The sequence below is a fragment of the Rousettus aegyptiacus genome, unplaced genomic scaffold (assembly GCF_014176215.1).
Source record: "Rousettus aegyptiacus isolate mRouAeg1 unplaced genomic scaffold, mRouAeg1.p scaffold_m13_p_12, whole genome shotgun sequence".
Taxonomy (NCBI): Eukaryota; Metazoa; Chordata; class Mammalia; order Chiroptera; family Pteropodidae; genus Rousettus; species Rousettus aegyptiacus.
In genome coordinates, this window is record NW_023416287.1 from 89,949,960 (window position 1) to 89,973,173 (window position 23,214).

The window sequence follows — 23,214 nt, forward strand, 5'->3', positions numbered from 1 at the left end:
ATTATACATTCATCCTTAACTTATTAAACTTTAAGTTAGACGACAGCTTTACACTCATTTTTCTCTATGTGGTTATCTCTAAGTTCTTCGTCCACCTCTGTAGCCATGCAGATATTCCTATTGCTTTTTGACATAAAACGTACTGTGGAAAGATCGAGAGGCCCTGAAAGAGGTCGGAGCGCGTCTGTCACAGCCACCGCGCTTCAGCTGTCGAGAGTGGCAGGCTCGCCCCGCGTGCAGGCCGACGGGTGGGCCTGAGGCGCTGCTTGGTGCTGCCCTCGGACCTGAGCGCCCCGAGCGGGGGACCGAGGACCCCGGATTCTGCATGCGTTGTGAAGGCAGCTGAGATGGGGACTTGGCGACACACTGGATGTGGAGTGAGGCGGGCCACGGAAGACTCCGGAGGCTCTGCTCTGAGCCGTGCAAGGACGGCGGGTGGGGGAGGGGCGGGAGAGGCCCCCAGGCTCGTCCGGAACATGTCAGGCCTCTTGTCCGGAAGACAGTGAGCGGCAGTGTCAAGAAGGGACTGTCTTGGCTTCTTGACCATCAGTAGCTCGATGGAGACAGAAATGTGGCGGCGGCTGGTGCATCGGCGTGATGTGCGGCGTGAGAGCGCGTGAGGCCGCCAAGGGGCCTGGGTGGGCAGAGCGGGGACCCCAGTCCAGTGCCGGGGAGCCCCAGAGTGGCGGGGCTGGGGGGCAGTCTGCGGGGGGGTCAGCTGCGGCGGACGCTGCTGCCGGCACCTAGGGTGAGGGCGGAGGATGGGTGCTGAGACGGAGGGAGGAAGGGGGTGGGGGAAGGAGGGGGAAGAGGGGTAGGAAGGGGGAGGGGGAAAGGGAAGGGGGGAGGGGGTCTCTGGTGTGGCTTTTAGAGGGAGCTGGGAGAGGGGAGCAGGAGCAGGTGCTTCTCCGGGTGTCCCTGCAGCGGGCGGGGATTCGAGGTGGAGCCTCCTCCCTCCCATGCCACCCCCGCTGGGGAAGGCGTGTCGCGATCGGCGTGTGTGCGCGTGAGTGCTCCAGCGTGGGACACTGTCGGCTCTCGTGGTGACGGAGGCGGCGGGTGGGAGCTGACGCCAGGCTGGGGCCGCCATGGCGCAGGGCAGGTTTCCTGTGATGCTTTTAATTTCTCAGGGCATGGGGAAGAGGAAGCTGGGCCGCCAGCTGAGACCCCGCGGAGCGGCATGCAGTGTTGTAGGCGTGAGGATTGGCGGGAGGTGGCCGGCGAGGAGAGCCAGCGGGCCGGGGAAGTGGGGCTGGGTCTCCAGGCCGCCCGAAGTTCACGATCACGACTGTGACATGAGGCCAGAGTGCGCGTGCCTTTCTCCAGCCACACGCCAGGTCAGGGCCTAGGCCCGGCTTAGGGCCGGTCGGCTTCACCCAGGGTCCTGTTTTTTGCCGAGGGGGGGGGGATTAAGGCCTGTGCTTGGGGCGGAGGGTGATTAATGGTGGAAAGCTCAAGCTCGTTGAGTAAGGAGAGGGCGAGGAGCACCGGGAAGTTGGCGGGGCGCCGTTCCTGTCTTCTAGGCTAAATATTTCAGGCGGGTCCCTGACCATATGCACCAAACAAAATGTCAGATCTGCAAAAAGTTGTTCTGGCTTGAGTGAGGAGAAGGAAGCTGTCTACGTTCTAAAAAAACAACAAAAATAACAATATTATTATCTACTGATTTATATTTTTGTTTCGCCATCATGGTTTAACTAAAACCCAAGAAAAGGTCTTGCGTTTTGTTTTAACCTGATAGATTTACTCAGCCATTCCCTTTAAAAAAGTGCCCTAAGAACAAACAAGCTCACAGACTCTGTTCTCTTAAAACCACTTGTGTTTATTATAGAATGTGTTGAAAATAACATTTACGAAGACTTCTTGCGATCCAGTTACCAGTTCTGTTTTTCTTACTGGTCCAGTTTTCCTCCCTATTCTTTCTACATAGTCGAGACTATATATACGATTTTGTTTCCTGTGTTTTTGCATTTAACAAATGAACAGTATGAACTTTTCTCCCGTGTTATTTATAACTCTGTGTAAATATCGATTTTAGTGGTCTCCTGAAGTCCCATTGTGTAGGTGTGCCATGGTTTTGTTTATAGTTCTACTGTTGGAATTGAGCATGCTTCTGATAATTAAGATTAAAATTTATTTTTTATCATATATGATAATTCAGTGGACATTATACTTTGGTTTCATATTATTTCTTTAAGATTTATAAAAATAGCATTGGCTCAAAGGGTATGAATATTTTTAAGAGTTGCACATAACCAAGTTATATTTTTACAACTATATTGACATTTTCATGTAACGAATATCATTATTTAGAAAAAGATTTGCTGATTCGACTTGTGCAAAATCATTGCTTTTTTAAGTTGCATGTCTTCAATTCTTATGAGGGTCAGTATTTTGGGGAATGTGTTGAGCCAGTTGGTTATTTATGTGTAAAAATGAAGGTTAATCCCTGCCTCACTCATAAGTCAGTAGTAGATCAATGAAGAACTTACTCGCGAAAAGCGCAACTTCAGTGTTTTTATAGGAAGCACAGGAGAATGTATACTTCCAAGCGCCAGGATTTCTTAAGGCATTGGAAGAGCCAAACAATAAAGGGAGACTGACAGAGTCGACTCAAGTAAAATGAGAAACTTCTGTTCCTCGGGGAGCCACGGAAAGAGTAAAGGTCAGGACACAGTCCGTCGCAGCCCCGGACCCGTCGGAGCCGCCGCCGCCGAGTGGTGCTTGGGTCTGGACGCGCTCGCCACATCATCCGTCTGTCTGTGCCGCACGTCAAGCCGTGCATTTACGTCACGTTCGCAGAAGAAGAGGAAAACTGTTGAAAAGTCCGCCGGCTTTGCGTCCCCACCAGCCGCGTGCGAGGGGCCCAGTTGTCTGCATTCTTGCTCCAGGCCTCCTCGCTAGCGGGCGCGGTGTGGCAGCGCATCGTGGTTTTCACGTGCATTTTCCCGGTGTTGTTAACGCGCCTCTCGTGTGCTCAGTCATTTGTCTGTCTGTGGTAAAAGGTCCGTTCAAGCCTTGTGCCCGTTTTAAAAATCGGGTTATTTGTCTTATTATTCAGTTGTGAGAGTGCTTTATATACACTTTCTGGGTGCAGATTCTGTATCCGATACAGGATACGCAAATACTTCCGGTCTGCGGCTGGTCTTTCTCTTAATGACGCGTTTTGGAGCACAGGAGTTTGGAATTCGAATGAAGTCCCCACGTTCGGTGTTCCCACACGCGGGTTTCCCAGCGGGTGCTGCCTGTGTCCTGAGTGCTGACACGGTTGCCGTGACAGCGTGGCCCGGCTCTGCAGAGGGGGTCCACCAGCCTCCTCCTTCCTGGATGCCTGGGAGAATCCCCCCGGGACACACTTTTCTTACGCCCATTATCAGATGGAGAAACTGAGCCGGGATCCGAAGGTCACCAGGGGACGGAGGCCGTGACTGCCTCGGGCCGGGCGCTTCCGGAATCCGGGCCCTGCAGCCCCAGGCTCTGACCCCCAGGCCCCACGTGGCCTGAACACAGCCACGTAAAGCTGGCACCTTCTGGGTCACGTGTCAGGGGGTCACCACTTGTGTCCCGTACTTGGGAGCTTCCTTTGCGACGTCGGACTTGATGAGGTTCAGTTTGCGCGCCTTTAAAGTGGAGATGACGATGGTACGTTCCAGATGGAGTTCTCAGGAGGATTCAAGGTTCGTTCCTCAGTGTGTACAAGTCGACGTCGGGACAGGCGGTGGTTGTGTGGCGTTAGTGGCAGTGGTGGCAGGAGCCCTCCCCTCCCGGGAGTGAGGCGGCTCCCCCGGGGTGATGACAGTGCCCTGAGGATGTTTATCTCACAGCCCTTCCTCTGGTCTCCTGCAGATGTTCTCCTACTTGCGTTCTGCACCAGAATCTAAGGCCCCGGAGGGCGTAAGAACTTTTTCTTCCATCCCTGTGTTTTGACTGTGGTTTGCAGCTGTCTCCTGGTGCTTAAGTGCCAAGACAAAGATGTGACTTGGAGTGATAAAATGGGACAAGAGCAGGAGGCAACTAGGTGGGCCGAAGTTAGGGGAATTTACAGAACCGTAGTGGGTGATGGGAACCAGTTGCCGTATGGGGCGAATTTGGTGCCCGGGTTGTTGGATGTCAGGTGTTTGGCTGGATAAAGTGTTCGCGCCTCGTGTCCATAGCGGGCAGGGCCACCAGGAGAGGCAGATTGGGAGGAGGGACGCAAAAGCCTGAAGTGTAGAGTGTGCGGTGCGTGGAGCGAGGCGAGGCGTGAAGGGGAGGCTTGGCACCGTGCGATCAGCAGCCGGGGAGAGCCGGGAGCAGCCGGGAAGGCTCGGGGAGAAGCACCGAGGACAGCTGTTGAGACCTGGACCCTGAGGGCCGCTCTTCCTGACCCAGGTGGCCGACGCACAGGCGCACGTTCTTCTGTTGTCGGTGGTGGTTTCGTGGTAACGGAAGGACCTGACGTGGAAACCGTGCCTCCGGAGCCTCTTGGCCCTGTGCCCGTTCACTGGAGGTGTGATCACCCGTACTTGGACGTTCTTTGAGACATTTCCTGTGCATATTTAGGCGTATAAATACGTACACAAGTGGGATTGCATTTGCATTTTGTTTTGTAGCTTGCCTTTTTCCAGCAATGTATTTTGGACCTCTTTCTTTATCTGCATAGTATTTCATTGTATGGATGGGTTATAGCTTACTGGTCCCTTTTTTTTTTTGATACATATTATTATTGTTTTCTGATATTTAGGTTAATTCCACGTTTTTACCAAAGTGAATCATGTGGTGAAGGCTCATGTAGCCATTAAGTGGGCTCATTCTGTAGAACCAGTTGCGTGGTTTTAGGCAAGACCCCTCCTCTGCCTCAGCCTCCCCGTCTGTACAGTGGGGATCTTCCTACTGCTGTTCACTGCAAGCACCTGTACAGCCTAGTAACGTGCTCGACATTCGTACAGGGCTTCACGTGTATTAACAAGTTTAAACTTACCGCTGACTTGAGCCTTCGATGCTGTTAGTTCTGCGGTCACGCAGCTGCTACACGGTGGAGCTGGGGTGCCCGAGAACTGGTCCCGGAGAGGCCCCCACGGTGTTCTCTTCATGCATGGGTCCAAGCGTGCAGCGCTGTGAGCAGTAAATGAGCTGCATTGTGTTCAGATGCTGAAGCCAAGCCCAGTGCCTGTTCAGCCAGCGTGTGGTCTGTTTTTACCTGTAGTAAGTGGGACAGTACTAGGTAAGTCATCCGGTAGTATTTGGCCCTCCCCCCCCCCCCTTAAATCAGTGCTGTACGAACATCACTTTCCATATGTCCTTGTTTTTGGCGTGAGCATATATCCAAAAGACAAGTTCCTAGGAGCATAATTATTGGTAAAAGCATATGTGAATTTAAAATTTTGATAAGTATTTTCAAATAATCCTCCGCAAATTGTCCCAGTTTATACTTCAGCTCCTCACACCTTTGGCAGCGCCGTTTCTGACTTCACGTCTCAGACTCACAGGTGGAAGGTAACGTCTTGTTTCGAATTTCCTTTTCAGTGGGTTTTTAAAGTCGAGACAGTTTAGTTCGGTGAAACTCCCCCGTTACCGTGTGCTGTCTGTCTGTCTGTCTGTTGGTTTACGCAAGAGCAACAGTCACATACGTACCCACCACCGCACTCAGGACATAGTCTGTGCTACAGAAATTAATCTGTTGTCGCACACATTTGCAGTTTTTCTTCAGTTTATTTTGGCTTTCTGCCATTTTTTGGCTATCAATAAATTTATGAATTTTGTATTGTTAGACTTATCGATCTTTTCCTTTTATGGAATCCAGGTTTCATGTTATGCATAGGAAAGGTTTGTGCAGTGCAAGATTTTTAAAAATATATTTCCAACTTTTCTTTTTTTTTAATGTTCGCATAAGTCGATCCTCCCGAAATTTATTTTAATGTAAGAAATAAAGTGAACACCTTGCCTTTCAGAGTTTTTCTTACTTTTTTCAGTTTATATGTCAGAGTTACCTTCCATATCATTTTGTCAGGTTTCTTGCAGAAACATTGTTGATGTTTCCTTGGGATCTTGAGTTTATATTTTGACAGGGGGTCGTTAAATTTTTTTATGTGTGTCTCACTTTCCATATGTATGTGATACTATCTTGTTTTGAATTCCCATATATGTATTATATATAAAAAACAATGATGATCTCCTTAGGAGTTTTTAAGTTTTTCATGTAGTTTTGAACATTTTTAAATTAATTCAGTCTTTTTAAAAACTATTATAAATAAGACTATTTTTTTACCAGCTTTTTAAAAATAGTCGTGATTTTTACCTATAACTTTTGTAATCAGTTACTTGACTGCGTTCTTTTTTTTTTTTTCTCCTAGTAGTTTAGCTGCCTGACAGTTTGGTCTTCTTTGCAATATTTACACATGTTTCTTACTCGTGTCTAAATGAATCGGCTAATATGTTGAAAATAATGTTAATGAAGAGTATGCTTTCATCATTTCTCCATTAGTCATGGCTCTAAATTTTGGTTTATATATGATATATTAAGTGTCCCTCTATTTCTGTTTTACTTTTTTGGGGGGTGGTTCAAGAATTGATCTTTAAACTTTTTTCAGGCTTTTTTTGTGATTTATAGCTATGAGCATAGGATTTTGCTTTTTTGATCTATAGTACATTATATTAGCAAATTCACAATAAACAGCCATGCTGGTGATCCTGAGTGCCCCTTACCTCGTGGACTTTTCCCCCACCGTGATGATTTCCAGTTTGGCAGAGTTAGAAGTTAATCACGTTTGCCAAGCAATATCTTATACAAAGGCTTAGGGTTTTTTTGTTTGTTTGTTTGTTTGTTTTTTGAGTATTGTCTTCCTAGTTCTTTAGAATGACTTTTGCCACAACTAATTCCACAAGAAATTTTTTTTAGCCAATTGCATTTATTTGGTATTTACAAATTAACTATTTATAGAAAGCATTTTTAAAATATATACTTATTTGTTCACAGGTTTAAATCATGCAGTGAATTTAAATTCAGAAAAGTGTGGATAAGCATCAGCCATGTCCAGGAACCGTTTTGGGTGCTCTGGATTACAGGTGGCCGAGACCGGTGAGGTTTCTCATCTCAGGTGGGATAGAGCGGAATGTGTTTCAACTGCTAAATTACAGAAATCACAGGCGTGCCAAAGAAGGTAGCTGACAGAGACTGGCTGGTATTTTGGAACTTTCTGATGAAATGGTTTTTGTGTGTCCTTTGCAGATAACATGACCAGATTTCTTTTTTTTAACCAGATCTGAAAAATCCTTTTTTCTAATATGTCGAGTTTATCCCATTCGTATTCATCGGTATGCCAAACGTCAGGCCCCAAATCCGTTGCGTTCCGTGTTGTCTTCCTTTCTGTTGCGTGGCCCAGCCCTCCCTGCGCCGCCCTTTCTGGAAAGGCGTCAGCATCCGATCCTTACGTTTCCTTTTTCACGAGGTCCTGGCAGGGTCGGGGACGGCGGGGCGGGACCCAGGGGCTGGCGTGGAAGGCGGGAGCCTCGGCTGCTGACCACGCGGCCCCGACGCGGCCGCCTCTGCCGCGCCGTTCCCTTCTCTTGCTGCCCGTTCGTCCGGATGCTTCTCTTACATGGAAAGTCTTTCTCTTTGTTCTTGGAACTGTCGTCAGGGGTTATTCGAGGGAGCGCCTCATGTGCGCTCTCTGGGTCCCCGGCCACAAGAATGCTCGGACGTCATTCACCTTCTTCGCCGTGCTGCAGCGTTCACTGAGGGTGGCGTCGATGGTGACTCACCACGGTAACGGTGTGACGTTCCCATGCTGGTCGCACGCTCTTCGCCTCCGAGCTCTCGTACCAGAAGGCAAACTCCGGTGACGTGTAGGGATGCCACTGACGAAGCTGTGGAAATCCCTGCGTTAAATCCTGACCTGCTGCTGCCCGCTGGGGCGCCTGGGCCGCCGCCTGGGTCGCCCGCCGAGACAGCCGCTCCGCGAGCCCCCGCGTCCCCGGAAAGCGCAGCTGGCGGGCTGGTCGCTCAGCTCGGGTTGCTAGTGGTCATTTTGTCATGAAGATCAGAGAAAGCCTGTCGCTTCATGGACGGATAAGTTCACGCTTTCGAGCAAAAATGAGAAAAACTTGCATCTACCTCTGTTAGCTTAACCGCTCCCCAGTACTTAAAAGACTTTTCCGACGAGGCGGGCGGTGGCGAGGCGGATGTAAGTCGTCCGTGTCGCAGTCAGGTAAGCGGCACGTGACGCCGCAGCGTCGGGCACGTCCGGGGGCTCCCTGGACGCGCAGGCCAGACCCGGGGGCGTGACGGAGGGAGAGGTGCTCGCCGTGGTCTCGGACGTCTCAGAAGCCGCCCGTCGTCGGCTTCCGGTGCAGTGCCACAGGAATGTGCACACGTACGTGGACGGTCGTTTCCTGCAAGCGGGGGGACATCTGCAGGAGGCCGGGCTCGTCCTTGCGCGCTGCAGCCGCGCGCCCAGCTGTCCGAAGTCGGAAAGGAGTCACCGTAGTGTCAGACGCCGCCGCTTCTCCCTGCACTTGCATGTTTGAGAAAGCATTTTATCTTTAATGAAAACGCTATGCACACGTAATGAGTATGTTGTTACTTTTAAATGAATTAACAGATAATTTTAAATCTTCTCAATTTTCATTTTTAATAGAATAAATTTCACTAGACACACTCCACACGGACGAAGCTTTTTGTGGTCTTCAATCATTTGTTAGAGGACAAACGGGTGCCGGGTCCAGAAAGCTGGGTGCCGCCGACCCCGCAGCCGCACGGCAGCGAGCCGCTTGCTGCAGGGGAGGCTGCGAACTTGGCCGCCAGCAGCCAGGCTCGGGGTCCGGACCTGCCGTTCCCTGGGGGCCAGCCGTTTAACTTCGTGGGGCGGATTTTATTCTCCCTGAGACCCAGTGTCCTCACTCGGCACATGACAGTAATAAAGCTCTTTTAGTCACTGAAAATTAATTAAGTAGCTTGATGTTGTGTTTTAGTTTTTTTTTCAGTAGTCACAGTGACAGCCATGACCGTATGCAGTCATTCCTTAGGAGATCGTGAAGTTACTTGAAGATGTTACCTTCTGCCCAGACGAATACCATATTCACATCTTAAAACCTTTTCCATTGAACCTTTATACACGTTTTCAAGTATATGTGTAAACTTAAAATTTTACAATTAGAAAAGCAGTAAAACTAATTCAGAACACTTAGGCATGATGGCACAGATGGTAATCCTATAAAAAGATGGCATATATTTTTGGAAGTGCAAACAGAAAAACAGATACTCTTAAAAATTCCAGGGTGATCTTTGCCTAGAAAATGAAGAGAAGAGGTAAAACCATATGGCCTAATAGAACTTTTTATCATTTCTAATGTCTGGAAGTGAATTTTGCTTATTTAATGTTCGTATCGAGCTGCATAGGGATTGGTAGTTGAACAAGGAACGATCATCAGGTGGAGAATCACCTGGCACCTTTCTCGCGGCGCTCAGTCTCCTGTGTTCTCTGACGAGGACGTGCTAGTGGGAAGCAGAACCGCACGCACCCCAGAGTTAGTGAGGTAACCTACCCGCGAGGACCTGTCACGGCGCAGCAGTTCACGGCCTGTCGCGGAGCAGTGTTCTCCGGTTCAGGGCTCACTGAACACACGGGCATTGAGCACCGCCCTTGGGCCAGGTGTGAGCAGGTGTTGGGGACGAAACGTTGCGAAGACAGGTGACACCGTCCCTGCCCTCCTGTGGGTTACAGTCTGCTGGGCTGGCGGGCAAACAGGTGCACGTCCCAGGCAGGTGGCCGTGCGGGCTTCCGCGAGCCTGTGACCGGGGGTCGCACCTGGTCAGGAAGGGCGGGCGTGGCTGCTGAGGAACCGACAGACGAGCTGCGGTTTGAACAAATTAAAGAGAAGAATGTGAAAAACATTTTAAATCAAAGGGCCAGTATGTTAAAACGTGTAGCCTTGAGGGAGAATGTGGCGAGACTCTCTCTCTCTCTCTCTCTCTCTCACTCACACACACACACACACACACACGTGCACACACACTTCTGATGTAGTCACTAGCATACCGGTAACAGCTGGACCCAGGAAGGGTCCGTGTCATGTTTCGACCTGTTAATAAGAATAATTCTAACTGATGTTGAATATTACTTCATTGTCACTCAAGTTTTATCACAAAACTGGGGCATTATGGAGAATTACTTGTCAATGGAACTAAGATCTGAATAAAATTTTCATGCGCAGTTAACTCATGTTCGAGTGTCTCCACTGCATCTGGGTTGAACTCGAACTCCGTCAACCCAGCCATCGTTAGGAAACCTTACGAGGCGCGTGGCTTGTTAGGGCGGCGTGGGCAGACGCTCTCGAGCTGCAAGTGGTTCCGTCGCGTTCCTTTGACATCTTACATTTTATTAAGAAACCGTTAGTCCTTTTTTTACGTGAGGCAGTTTGAGACCCCCGCGGGTTTTTGCGTTCCTGTAGGGTTTATGTGGGTCCTGGAGAGGAGGATGAGTGGGCTCGGACTCGGGGAGTGTGTATGTAAACGAGGCCACGCTGGTACTTAAACCTCGGCGCTCTTCCCTGCACTCGGAACCGGGCCCGGACGCCGCAGCGTGGCCCGCGCCTGCAGGCTCCCGCCTCGGGGCTCTGCACGTGCCCTGCCCTCTGTCCTCGCCACCTCAGCCTCCCCTTCGCGTGGCCGGCTCCGCCTTGCCAGTCCAGCAGTGGGAGAGGCCGTGGGGGGTGGTCGCAGGTGCTCATGGAGTCCACAGTAGCAACCCCAGTATTTTGTGATCACTTCCTCCTTTGTGATGTCTGTCACGATTGCCAGCGATCAGGTCCTCTGTGGCTGACCTGTTCTGTGCCCACGCTGGCCGGAGGGCCTCTCCACGGAGGTGGCAGGCAGTGACGGCGAGGGCCGCCGGGCCCTGTCCCCACCGCGGGGGGCTCTTCCCGCTTACCAGGTCTCTCTGAACACAGACCTTTTCGTGGGGACGGCTCCTTTGAGGACCTGATGGCGGCGAGGGATAGAGGACGTGGACGCAGTGTCCCATCTGTGGGTTCAGGGGGTTCACAGAGGCTAAGGCTGGCCCGCTCGCGGCTTTTACCCACACCCTGTGTGCCGTGCAGCGGCCAGGGTGCAGCCGGGCAGCAGAGCGAACAGCCAGCAGCCCTCCCCGGCGCCTTCGCCTGCCGCCCAGCCCGAGTCACAGCCCGGCCGCGGTCGTGGTGGGGCGTTCAGAGCCCGCCGCTCGAGAATTCTGTCCCAGGCTGGCTCTGCCCGGCATCTTCCCGTCATTGCTTTGGCCTGTCTTGGAGCCTACAACTTCTTATCTTAGTTTTCCATCAAACATCTTAACTCCTCTTGGATCTAGTAAAATATTTTACAATTGTAGCGGGAACAGGGTGGTAAGAGGGCCTTATGAAAAATGGCTTCCAAGCAGAAGGGACCGTCCAGCATTTACTGTAACATCTGGTGCTCAGTGTAGCCTGACGTTTTTCCAGGTTCCCGATGACAGCGTGTACCCCAGGTAGAGGTACGGCCGCGGCCTCTCTGCTTTTCATTCATCTTCAGCTTTTGGGATGAAAGATCATTTTTATTTTTAGACGTACTTATACAGCTACATGGTACTCCACCTTTTTTTGGTGGGGAATTATTTAATACATTTACTTCCCTTTGCTACTACGTATTTGGTAGAATTTCGTTGGGAGTCTGCCTGCCCGAGCACGCCCCGTGTGGAAGCAGCAGTCACCGCTGTGTGTGGTGGAGCCCGCTACCTGATCGGCACGTGATTGTCATGTGGCCGTTTCAGATGGAATGTCAGTCCTCGATCATTCGTAATGATGACTTTTGATTTGTATGGGAGATAGATGGCTTCATTTTCTTTAGAGATTTAGTTTTGTCCCGTGTGGTTTTTTCCCGTCCATTCATTTACTTGAGAGTCAAGGAATACTTGGTTTCCAAGAATTCAGGCACCGTGTGTAAATATACAGATGAGTGAGGCATCTCAGGCACGACAGTCCGGTTGGGGGGCGGAGGCGCGAGGAGGGCGCGGTCAGCTCTGCGTCACCGTGACGTACTGAGGCGCGACGGCGCAGGCGGTCTCGGTGGGTCCCTGGCCGACGGCGCGGGCGGTCTCGGTGGGTCCCTGGCCGACGGCGCGGGCGGTCTCGGTGGGTCCCTGGCCGACGGCGCGGGCGGTCTCGGTGGGTCCCTGGCCGACGGCGCGGGCGGTCTCGGTGGGTCCCTGGCCGACGGCGCGGGCGGTCTCGGTGGGTCCCTGGCCGACGGCGCGGGCGGTCTCGGTGGGTCCCTGGCCGACGGCGCAGGACCAGCCGCGTCGGGCAGCGTGTCGCCGGGGCCCGGGTCAGGGTCGGGGGCTCATCACCACAGGCCGTGGGTCGGGCTCACGGGCAGACGCAGTACGCAGGTTTTTACCAGAAAGTCGCTTGTTCATTTTTCCTTACTATGTCCTTGCCTCCTACTGTGTATTTCTCTTGTTGACTTTTTAAAATTTCAACATAATTTTATATACAGTTAATTTCAAGTGAACATATTATTTTACTTTGCTTACATTTTATATAAACTGCTTTCTAATGGCAGTAGTTCATCTTAATTATATCAACGAAACCTCTAAATTCCATTACACGACCGTTTTACATTTACGGGTGTCCCTGTCACAACCACAGTGCTTGGCTTCTTATTCTTGTCAAGAGATCAGGTATGGGGGTCTCTCTTACTTTGAGTACAAAACCTATACTGTCCGCTTGCCAGATGTTGGATATTGTCATATTATCCCCTTCATGTTTATGGATGGCCGTATTTTTGTCGAATAATCTAGTTAATAACTTAAATGTTAGATCATGACCTTGAGTGAGAGTCCTGTTAGATACTAGTACTTGGATATGAGTTCATCCACTATACAGCAGTGTTTAAAAGTAACTGGCTCCGCACATATTTTGTTTTTTACAACTTGCTCAAAAAACTTAGTACGTGACAGTAAAACTTAAAACTTGCTTCTTCCTTTATAGAGGTGATATTGCTGGTCCCCTGATAGGTTGTTCGATATGAGTGGTTTTTACTTTAAATTAAGGGTCCCCAGTTCTCGGACCGTGGACCGGCACCGGTCCGTGGCCTGGCAGGAACCAGCTGCGCGGCCGGAGGTGCGCGGCGGGCGAGGGGGCGAAGCTTCGCCTGTATTCGCAGCCGCCCCCAGCCCCAGCATCGCCGCCTCAGCTCCGCCGCGGATCCTCCGGCGTTAGCTTCTCATAGGAGCGCCGGTCCCTGGTGCTGACCCGGTTGGGGCCCATGGCTATAAATGGGTTCATGTAGATTGTCTACACAGTAAGCAAATCCTATCTATAACTAGAGCAAACATTTGTAAAATATCTCCTCTCAACCCCTACTGTGTGTCACGGCTGTATTACTAGTGGGTTTGTAGTATATCCATTCATGGATCTCTCCTACTGGAATACGAGGCCATAAACGCTTTATTAATCTGCACATCACCACACAGTGCCGGGTGTGTAATAGGGCCTTAGTAAATGCATAGCGAATCCGCAAACGCCATCAGGGCTGGAGCTGTCGTCTTTTGCCAAGAAAACTCTTGCTGAACTGGTGCTGGGGCGTCGGAATCTTGCTCTTAGTTTTATTAGCGTTTGTTCCCGTTGAAGCTCATCATCTTGTTATGACTTTATACTTCGGTGGGTACACACACTGCAGAACATGGCCACAGAGGAACTGTAATATACATAGTTCAGACAATGTTTTTGCAAAGCAGTTATTCCTATGATCAGTTAATATGACCATGAGGCAAAAATTTTTCCTCTCAAATGACTTCCAGAAAGTCTTTCCGGAATTGAAATCCTATCATTTCAGTGATGGAACAGTGTACAAAGGAAGTTCAGAAGTTATATTTCTGGATGCAGAAGTAAAAATTTGCCATGAGAAATTGCAAAAAGAAAAAAAAAAGAAGGTGTAATAAGTCTGGAAATAGGCGTCATGATCTTCTTGCGGGTAGATCTCCACCAGGCACACCTGGTTGTTGAGGGGATCCCCAGAGGGGACGTGGCCTGCGCCCCGAGCCGCAGCGGGGCGTCTCTCCCGTGGGTGGCACTGCAGTGTGAAGGAGTGCAGGCTCCGTCCTCAAGGAACTCGTGAGGATAGAGGGTCATTGCCGGGCTTTTGCAGTAACTTAGCACAGCTCGTGGAATGGTTTTTATTCGTTTTTACAGATGTTTACATTTCTAAAAATATGCACAGTTCGTTGAGGAATCGGCCGGACTTGTTCTCCCAGTTCAACGCGGTGTCACCTTTGAGTTTCCGCCACTGGGCGATGCACTCTGGTGGCTGGGCCCTGTGCGAGTTAGAGCTGCAGGGGAGCGTCAGGGGAGGCCCGGACTCCGGCTCTTGATGAAAGAGCAAACCGCAGGCCAGGCGCAAACAGAGAATAGGAGGGCTAGGGCTCGTTCCTTAAGGATTGTCAGGTACTTGTCGCCTGCTGATCACACAGTAGGCAGTGGTCTGGGTGAACTGGAGAAATTCCTTGTCTTAACGGACCTTCTTAGGGATGGACTCGGAGTCCCTTGTTCAGATGCTCAGGGATTAATGTCGAGTAAAATAAAACTTGTGGAAGCTCTATAATGTCTTCTTTTTTAAAAAAGAACGTATTTTATTTTATTTTTTAGAAAATGGCTCCAAAGGGTAAATGAAGCTGGGAACACATAGAAGCCGCATTCCACGCAGCCTCTCCAGATGTTGGACGACACTGTTTCGGAGAGAAATTGACCCCCTCGGACTAGGTAATTAGTCATAATGAAGAAAATTAGTCTGAAAACCTTCCGGAAATCTTTCAACTTGAATAAAAGCAAAGAAGAAGCGGAGTTCATGGTAGTGCAGCCACCCTCGCTCGCCGGCGATTTTGGCAAGGACGACTCCTTGTTTGGCAGCTGCTACGGGAAGGATATGGCCGCCTGCGACATCAACGGCGACGACGACAAGGGGGGGAAGACGAGGTCGAAAAGCGAGAGCCTGATGGGCACCTTGAAGAGACGGCTGTCTGCGAAGCAGAAGGCCAAGGGCAAGGGCGGCGCGCCGCCGGGGCGCGCGGCCGACGAGGACACCTTCTCCTCGGCGTCGGCGCCGCTCGTGTTCAAGGACGTGCGCGCCCCGCGGCCCATCCGCTCCACGTCGCTGCGCAGCCACCACTACAGCCCGACGCCCTGGCCGCTGCGGCCCACGGCCTCGGAGGAGACGTGCATCCGCATGGAGGTGCGCGTGAAGGCGCTGGTGCACGCGGCGGGCGCCAGCCCCGCGCTCAACGGCGTGCGCAAGGAGCTGCGCGACCTGCAGCCGGACGCGGGCTGCGCGGGCCCGGGCGGCTCGCCCAAGGGCGCCGAGCCAAGGCCCGGCGACCTGCGCCTGCACCTGGACGAGCATGTGCCTGTGGTGCTGGGGCTGCTGCCCCACGAGTACCTGCCGTACACCGTGCCTTTGCCCGGCGGGCCCTGCGCCGCCGACGGCCCGCGGGGCTGCTGCCTGGACGCGTCCTCGCCCATGGACGTGTCCGCCGCGCCCGGCCCGGGCGGCGGGGGCGCCTGCCCCGACGCCGAGCCGCGGGCCGACCCGGCGCTCGCCGCGGCCCCCGAGACGATCGCGGACCCCGCGGCCGACGGCGCCGCGCCGCCGAGCCCGCGGGCGGCGCCCGGCGACGCGCCGCCGCTGTCGCCGCTGCTGCCGCCGCTGCAGGCGCGCGCCCTGCGCCGCAGCCTGGCGGGGCTGGCGGGCGGCGACGCGCACGCGGCCGACGGCGTGCGCTGCCACCTGCACTTCGACGCGGGCGCGGCGCCCGGCGTGGCGCGCGTGTACGACGCGGTGCAGGGCAGCGGGCCGCTGGCCGTGACCAGCCTCACGGAGGAGCTCAAGAAGCTGGCGAAGCAGGGCTGGTACTGGGGCCCCATCACGCGCTGGGAGGCCGAGGGCAAGCTGGCCAGCGTGCCCGACGGCTCGTTCCTCGTGCGCGACAGCTCCGACGACCGCTACCTGCTGAGCCTGAGCTTCCGCTCGCACGGCAAGACGCTGCACACCAGGATCGAGCACTCCAACGGGCGCTTCAGCTTCTACGAGCAGCCGGACGTGGAGGGCCACACGTCCATCGTGGACCTCATCGAGCACTCCATCCGGGACTCGGAAAACGGAGCCTTCTGCTACTCGCGCTCGCGGCTGCCGGGCTCCGCCACCTACCCCGTCAGACTCACCAACCCCGTGTCGCGGTTCATGCAGGTGCGCTCCTTGCAGTACCTGTGCCGCTTCGTCATACGTCAGTACACCAGGATAGACTTAATTCAGAAACTGCCTTTGCCAAACAAAATGAAGGATTACTTACAGGAGAAGCACTACTGAGATGAGGAGCCCTGCATCTTGCACTTTGGGAATGAGAAAAAGAGATTGAAATACAGTTTACAAACCTTCATTGCTATCGAAATCTTTTGCTGCCATACTATTTCAGTTTTACGTGTAAAAGAGTGATCTGTTTCGGGGTGAGGAAGTGTCAACAAGGTGTCCTGGGTTTATTCTGGTTCTTTTTGAAAAAAGGGAAGTCTTGAGCTTTTAGAAGTGTGAATCCTTTCTTTAATGTGCAGAATAATCACAATGTGAATGATCAGATTCTCCTTAACCCCCTGCCCCGGTCCTTTGCTGCTATCCACTGTGATTTTTATGCATTAAAAGCACATTTCACGTGTGTTCAACCCTAAGTAAAGTTGAATGGAACTTATAGAATGCAAATTGTTATGTCTCTTTAAATGGCCCATTTTTTTCAAAGGTCGTGTGGAGTAAACATACCCCTGTGATTAAAACACAGAATTTACACACACACTGAAAATGATTGTCTAATCTCGTGCTTTAGAAAGATTTATTTAGGATTATGAATCGACATAATCTTGAGTAATGGAACACAGATCTGCAACATATCTTTTATAACACTCATTTCTAAATTATTTTTAAGGTTTTGCTTCGTGGGTTTTTTCTTTCTTTTTCTTTTTTTTTTTTTTTTGTTGTGAAAAGTTGAACCTTTCTGTTGCCTTCGTCTTCATCTTGTGGTTTGTCTATTTTAATGAATGGCCTTACATTAAAAATCGTGAAGGGATGTATACCACCCATTTAGAAAGTGTTGCCTTTTCTGTCATTAAGCTCTGGTACAAATTGGCGTAACTTACAAAGACCTATGGCACTAGAACTATCATTAAAGAAATGCTAGACCATAGTTTCCTGTGATAGCAGGTTTTTGTTTTTTTTGTTTTTTTTGTTTTTTAGCTATATTTTCCTTCGATAAAAAGTTTTATCTGTGGTTTCTTTAGCTTAGTGGACATTTTGGGTGAAGACTTAGAACTGATTTTCATGAGTGGACTAGATTCTCTTGAAACATTAGAGTTTATATAAAGTTTTAACTTGATTTGAATAGAAAGGAAGCATTGTTTTAAAGTCGGATTCATATTTTTCTTCTACGTAGTCACTATTAAGGTGGGCTTGGATTTGACGATTCATCTCACCGAAAAAAACAAAAAGCAAACCCAATGACTTTAGTTGAAAAATTGTGGAAATTTGTGGAATACCATATAAGATAAATATTAAAACCATATCAGATGTATGGAAGTCTATTGCCTACCATATATACTACCATTTAAAAATACGTTTCCTATTTGTTTCTTTTTGATATAGGTAAATCTTAAGTAAATTGGCATCATTAGTCAATTTAGGCATTTTTTTTCGGGGAGTGGGGGGGGGCAAGTGTGTTATCCATAGTACTTTTTAGTTATTTTGAAATTTAGTGTTTATTCACTGCACAGTTCTTCGGTGTAGTATTTTGGGATTGCCCATGCAGAAAATGTTTCCAGGTATACAGTTTTGAAGGAAAATGTTTCTATCTCAGATGAAACGTGTTATTTAAGACATTTCTTCCTTTGCCACTCAGTTTTCCTAGCTCTTACCCCCATGTAAGAACGAGAGTAAAAAGTGTTAATGTCTTTGTCATTCAGACATATCAGTATCCCCAGTTTTTTCCCCTCTCTTTGTTTTTCAGGGTAGAACAGGATTAACAAGAAAAGGCACAACGCCATGATGTCATAATGTCGTGTTAAGGTATTTTGACTTAAAGGGGAAAAGGTACTTCATTTTGGTGGAATGTCGACTGTACCTTGTTACAAAGAACTCCTCTTTCACTTTGTGATACGTTTTCACCTAAGATGGGATATTGAGTATACTGTAATAATATAATTTAAGTGTTCACTATAAGCTATTTGGATTAAGAACTATTAGAGTTGTAAACTTATCAAATTAATGCAAGACATTTAAACTATTTTTTTGCAAAACTATTTATTTTTAAACAATTTAAAATATATCTAGGGTGAATTAAAAGTCCCTGTGCATCTATATTAGATGGCAGGTATTGTCACAGAGTCACTGTGTATTAATAATAGATGTCAGAATGGCTTCTCTGTGTTTCTAGAAGCGTTTACATGTACTCTTTGTGAGGTCACGGTGCACAGAGGTCTCAGGACTGCCCTGACGCCCATCTTGACAGGTGGGCAGAGCCTGTTCCCCACACTTTCCCTCATGGTAATGTGTTGAAGATCTGGCCATTTAGTTGCAAGTTAAAATCATTCTGATTTCCATCTGAACTTTTCAAAATTGCATTTTGTGTTTTTATGGAGGGCAAGTCGTGATATCGTTCTAATTGAGAAAGCCAATTTTTATGTGCTTTCGTGCATCCTTAGTATAAAATACTTTAAAGTCAAATGCCCCGTTCTAATCTGGTTTGAAATTGCTTAGGTCTGCTAGTATATCGATAAAAATAAAGGTATTTGCCACGAAGTTATTTGCAAACAAAGGAGTATTGCAGTATTTTCTGCTTTTGCTTAGAGAACCATTTGGCACAGACAGCAAAACATGTGAGAGACTGGCTTTGTAGGGCACCAACACACTCCGCCTAAAAATGGAAAGAGGGGAAAAGAGGCAAATCTTCGTCCTGCAGTTTGGTCTAGATATAATTTGGGTTAATTTCTGGATTACGTAGAATGGCGGCTCAGATGACATGGACGCGACCTGCGAATGATATTTAACTATGTGCTTCGAAAAATCTGAGCTCAGGACAAGAAAAAGGAACCAGGAAAGCTCTAGCCTTTTGCCATAATAAACAAATCAGTTTTTTTTTTTTTTTTTTAAATCAAATGTTTTATCACAAAACATGATGGAGTCCAGAAGCTAGTTCCAGGCTCACTAGGACACTATCATGCAGTTTTATAAAAAGAAAACATAGAAAGTACTTGAAAAATATCTCACTCTCTAAGGAAAACTGTTCTTTTTCTACTTGGTGCAATAATCTGAAGATTTAGAAGTTCAAAAATATTGTATCACAGGAAATGATCATAGAACTAAAAATAGTGTTTAAGGAAACTAGCTATACAGGGCAAAGCATTTTGCTATTGAAGAAAATCATGTGCCAAAAGGCTAAATCATGGGCATATAGGAAATAACGTACACATTATTTCTGAGCCAGTATTATTGAAACAGGATAAAAGTTACTAAAATCTTAAATAGGTTATATGCAATGCCTCCGCCAGTGCTACAAGTCTAGATATCTTTCTCAGTGCTTTCAGAAACGCCACTTTTAATCGTACGTTTCACATGTACGAGAGATTTGCTTTAAAATGAATGACTTAAATACTATATTTTCAATCTTAATGGCTTTGAATGTGAAGTCTTAATTTGAAAATGAAATCACTACCAGCAATAGACAATTTTGTTGAAAACTCTAATAAAGGAACTATTGCTAGTTCCATGAATAACGATAAAATTCTAAAATAAAGTATTGGTACGCTAGGAATCACAAATTCGGTTTCTTCGAATACTTTTTTAATCCTGTAAAGAAGGTTTTTTATAAACGTCCTTTGTATTAATCAATCATAACATGGCAAATGCGTAGTTGCTGTTTCTGAAAAGATACACTCTCCAGAGATGATGAAAAATTCTTATAGAATTTTGTAATGAGTATACATGTTGGGTTGAATAAATTTTATAGTCGTTGGAGTGCCATGAAGTTAATACTTGCAATCCAGATTGCTGTAGTTTACACTTTTTCTGTATGTTTCAAATCAGGTGTGTACCATTTGTACTGAGAACACCACAGAGTGAATTATCCAAAGTCCATTGATTTTAATACGTGTTTTGGTTTGTAAACAAATTATAGTAATTTCTTGCACATTTTTGGAAGTTAATTGTATAAGGATTTACGTATCTGCTTCTAGATACAGTGTGTAAATAAAAATTTTGTTCACAAGATCTGCCTTGCAGTCTATTTAATACCCAGAAGCAGATTTTAAATTCATACAGGGTTAACTAGATAACTTTTGGATGCCCCATAAACTGGGCAGAGGCCGGGGTGAGCCGGTAGCACCTCTGAACAGGGCCAGCTAAAGGTAACACGGCCCCCAAACCTCAGGGAAGAGATTGGGCTGAGCGACAAACTGCTCGATTGTGACATTTTAAAACACATCTCATGAATAGTATTTTGTAGAACCAGAACCAGGTTATCAAAGTGTGTTGTGTAGAAGTCAGAAATTCATGGGTTAGAATGATTTCTCATCCATCGAATTTGATGATGTGCTTTAAAGTTCTTAAACGCCACACTGAGTGAAATGTTCATTTAAAAATGTTCTTTTTTTTTAACATGGCCTCTTTCATCCTAGCCAATTCAGAGGTGAATTTAAAAATGACCGTGTTCAGGATCTAGCACACATTTTGGCTGTAATAGAGCCCAGATAAGCATGGCGTTCTGGTGTTCGAGAGCTGGTCCCGATTTCGACAGCACAGGCTTCAGTTCTAATGCCCTCTCGTCTGCCGATGGACTGTGGCATCCGGGGGAAGAAGAGAGTGGGCAGGCTTCTCAAGGTCACGTACACGCGCGGCCAGGTAAACAGGCGTTTATCCTCACCTGCCCCTTCTTGAGGGCTCTTCAGCACGATGGAGTGACGGGGAGGGTGCCGAGCACCTGGTAGGTGCTCACGGTTCAGAGGAGGGAGAGGGTGCCAGTGTGCGCGCACACACACGTGCACACACACACACGTGCACACACACACACACACGTGCGCACACACGGTTAGACTTACTGCCGTGAGAGCAGAGGCTTCGCTGAGAGCGCCGAGGCGGCCGCCGGGCCCCATGATTCCTCATGCCGGCCACAGGTAGCGTCTTTCACTCCTTTCCACGCCGCCCTTAAATTCTTAACCCTCTTCAACCTCACGGGTTTGGCTCACCACTTTGACTAGGCTCTCGACTCTCCGAGTCGAGACTATTTGAACCTTTATTTCATGTGAGTTTAGTCCTTACTGTCTGCTATTTTAACCTCCAGTCGGGTTTCGCTTTCTTTCAAATCTTTAGCTTCATTTGAACGTCCTTGTTTTTTTGTTTTTTTGGTTTTTTTTTAAACTCTAATTCTTTTGGCGTTTTCCCTTTGCAACGTCCAGTTTTCAGAGTTCCCTACCCTTCCGGAAGAATCGCACTCTCCCGTCCTCCCTCCCGTGTCCGCGTGCTTGGTCTTGCTGAAGGGCGTCTTTGCACCGGCGGCTTCGTTCTCTCTGTCCCCGAGCCGGGTCCGCTGGTCACGCGGCGGCCCCACCGCCATGCAGTGAGGCGCTGCAGGAGGGTTTCGTAGCCAGACTCCTGGAGTGACTGTGCTCGTCAGCTGCGTTCTCCCTGCATCTCTTCTAGAGGAAACAGAGAGGGGCCCTCTTGGGACAGGATCCCCCAGGTTGTAAACGCCAAGGAGAGGCTGGCCAGAGAAGGGATCGTTTCCCAGGGTTTATGAAAAGGGCCCGTTACCTTGCCTACAAGTCATTTTGGGCCATCAAATCCTGTCCTTGGCAGCTGGCTTGCAAGTAAGTGTAAATCTCGAAAAGGAAACTCTTGCTTTTTGATCATGTGATGCAGATTTCCCCACACCGAGAACCTTCTAGGAAGCACAGATCTATACACGAGGCTGACTTCAGGTCTCTGATTTGGCTCCGTGGGCCTAATAGACACGAGGACTTGAGTACGCCAGCCTAGGTCGCAAGTGAATTTAGAAAGCGTCGTTTTAAATATATGGAATTCCACCCTGGAATCTCGTTAAGGAGAACCGCTCATCCCTCGTGTAAATAACCTGCTCTCCAGCCCCGCCCCTCACGGTTTTAACAGGTGGCCGCTCTAGCCTTCTGCATCCCGGACAGTCACTCTGAAGCCACAGGCTCACCTGCAGCCTTTGCCGCAGCCTGCGCCTCTCGCCTCACTGTGCTCCTGGCCGACCGTGTCTTCTCGCGGCTGCAGGTGGTGAGCACTGTCGGGCCCAGAAAATTACCAGCCTGACGATGGCTCTGGCGTGTGACGGTTGCCTAGGAAACCAATAGATATATATCTTTAAACATGGAAGAATCCACTGCTCTACAGTAAACAGGTTCTCCCAGCATCTGGTTAGTGGAATCGACGGATGAAACTTAACTGGATCACACATCCGAAGTCTCCTGCCGCATTTGCATGCCCCAAGCCTCCGCTCCCCGTGGGCCCCTCGCGTGCTTTGGGGGTGGTATACTTAAGCTGGATGTAGTGCCCAGGAGAATTAGGTGCTGCGTCACAGAGCCATTTTTAAAGACATCTCTCAGTGTCCGCTCTGAACTCCTTCGTTGCTATTTTTACTAATTTGCCCGCACTAACTGTATGGTACTGTCCAGTGCCGATGAATTCTTCATCAGTTCGATCTCTGAGAGTAAGTGTTGAGCTGCTATTATGTGCAGGACTGAAAGTAATTTAAGCGAGATGAGCATCAAGGAAAGAGGGTTCGATGGGACCTAATCTTGGGTAGTGGGGAGGCGAGGAAGGAAGAGAATGTATTCTATCCCATCTTCAATGAGGGAATACTTGTACTTCCCCCGGTCGGAGATGATAATGTTACGGTGGGGCAGGGGAAGGGTTCAGGATCTCAAGCCAGTAATTCCATGTCATCCGGACCCTCTTCTTTCACCTGGAGTCGCTGGAGGTCAGCTTTATTCTCGAGCTCTTCCCCGTGGGGGCCTAGCTGCTGAAGCTATTCCGCTAAAGGTGGAGATCTACAACCTCTGCTCCTCCCTTTGGTACAGCCCTGCTTCTTCTTATTTGGATTTCCAAATACAGCCACTTAAATGGAAAAATATGGCAAACATACAAATCAATACTTTTTTTTTCTGCTATGACCTTGGGGC

General features: G+C 49.0%; 1 protein-coding gene across 5 annotated transcripts in view; it reads left to right on the forward strand.

Annotated features, from left to right (window-relative positions):
- SOCS6 (suppressor of cytokine signaling 6) overlaps positions 1–20,284 on the forward strand; it is a 38,461-nt gene extending 18,177 nt beyond the window's left edge. For 4 of the 5 annotated variants that reach the window (XM_036230133.1, XM_036230134.1, XM_036230131.1 and 1 more), the window contains one exon: positions 14,635–20,284. In XM_036230133.1, coding sequence (XP_036086026.1) covers positions 14,762–16,348 — 1,587 coding nt within the window. In that variant the 5' untranslated portion in view covers positions 14,635–14,761 and the 3' untranslated portion in view covers positions 16,349–20,284. Of the gene's footprint in view, positions 1–12,611; positions 12,669–14,634 lie in introns of those variants that run through there. The other variant, XM_036230135.1, reaches the window with a different exon arrangement.
- Positions 20,285–23,214: the final 2,930 nt, after the last annotated feature.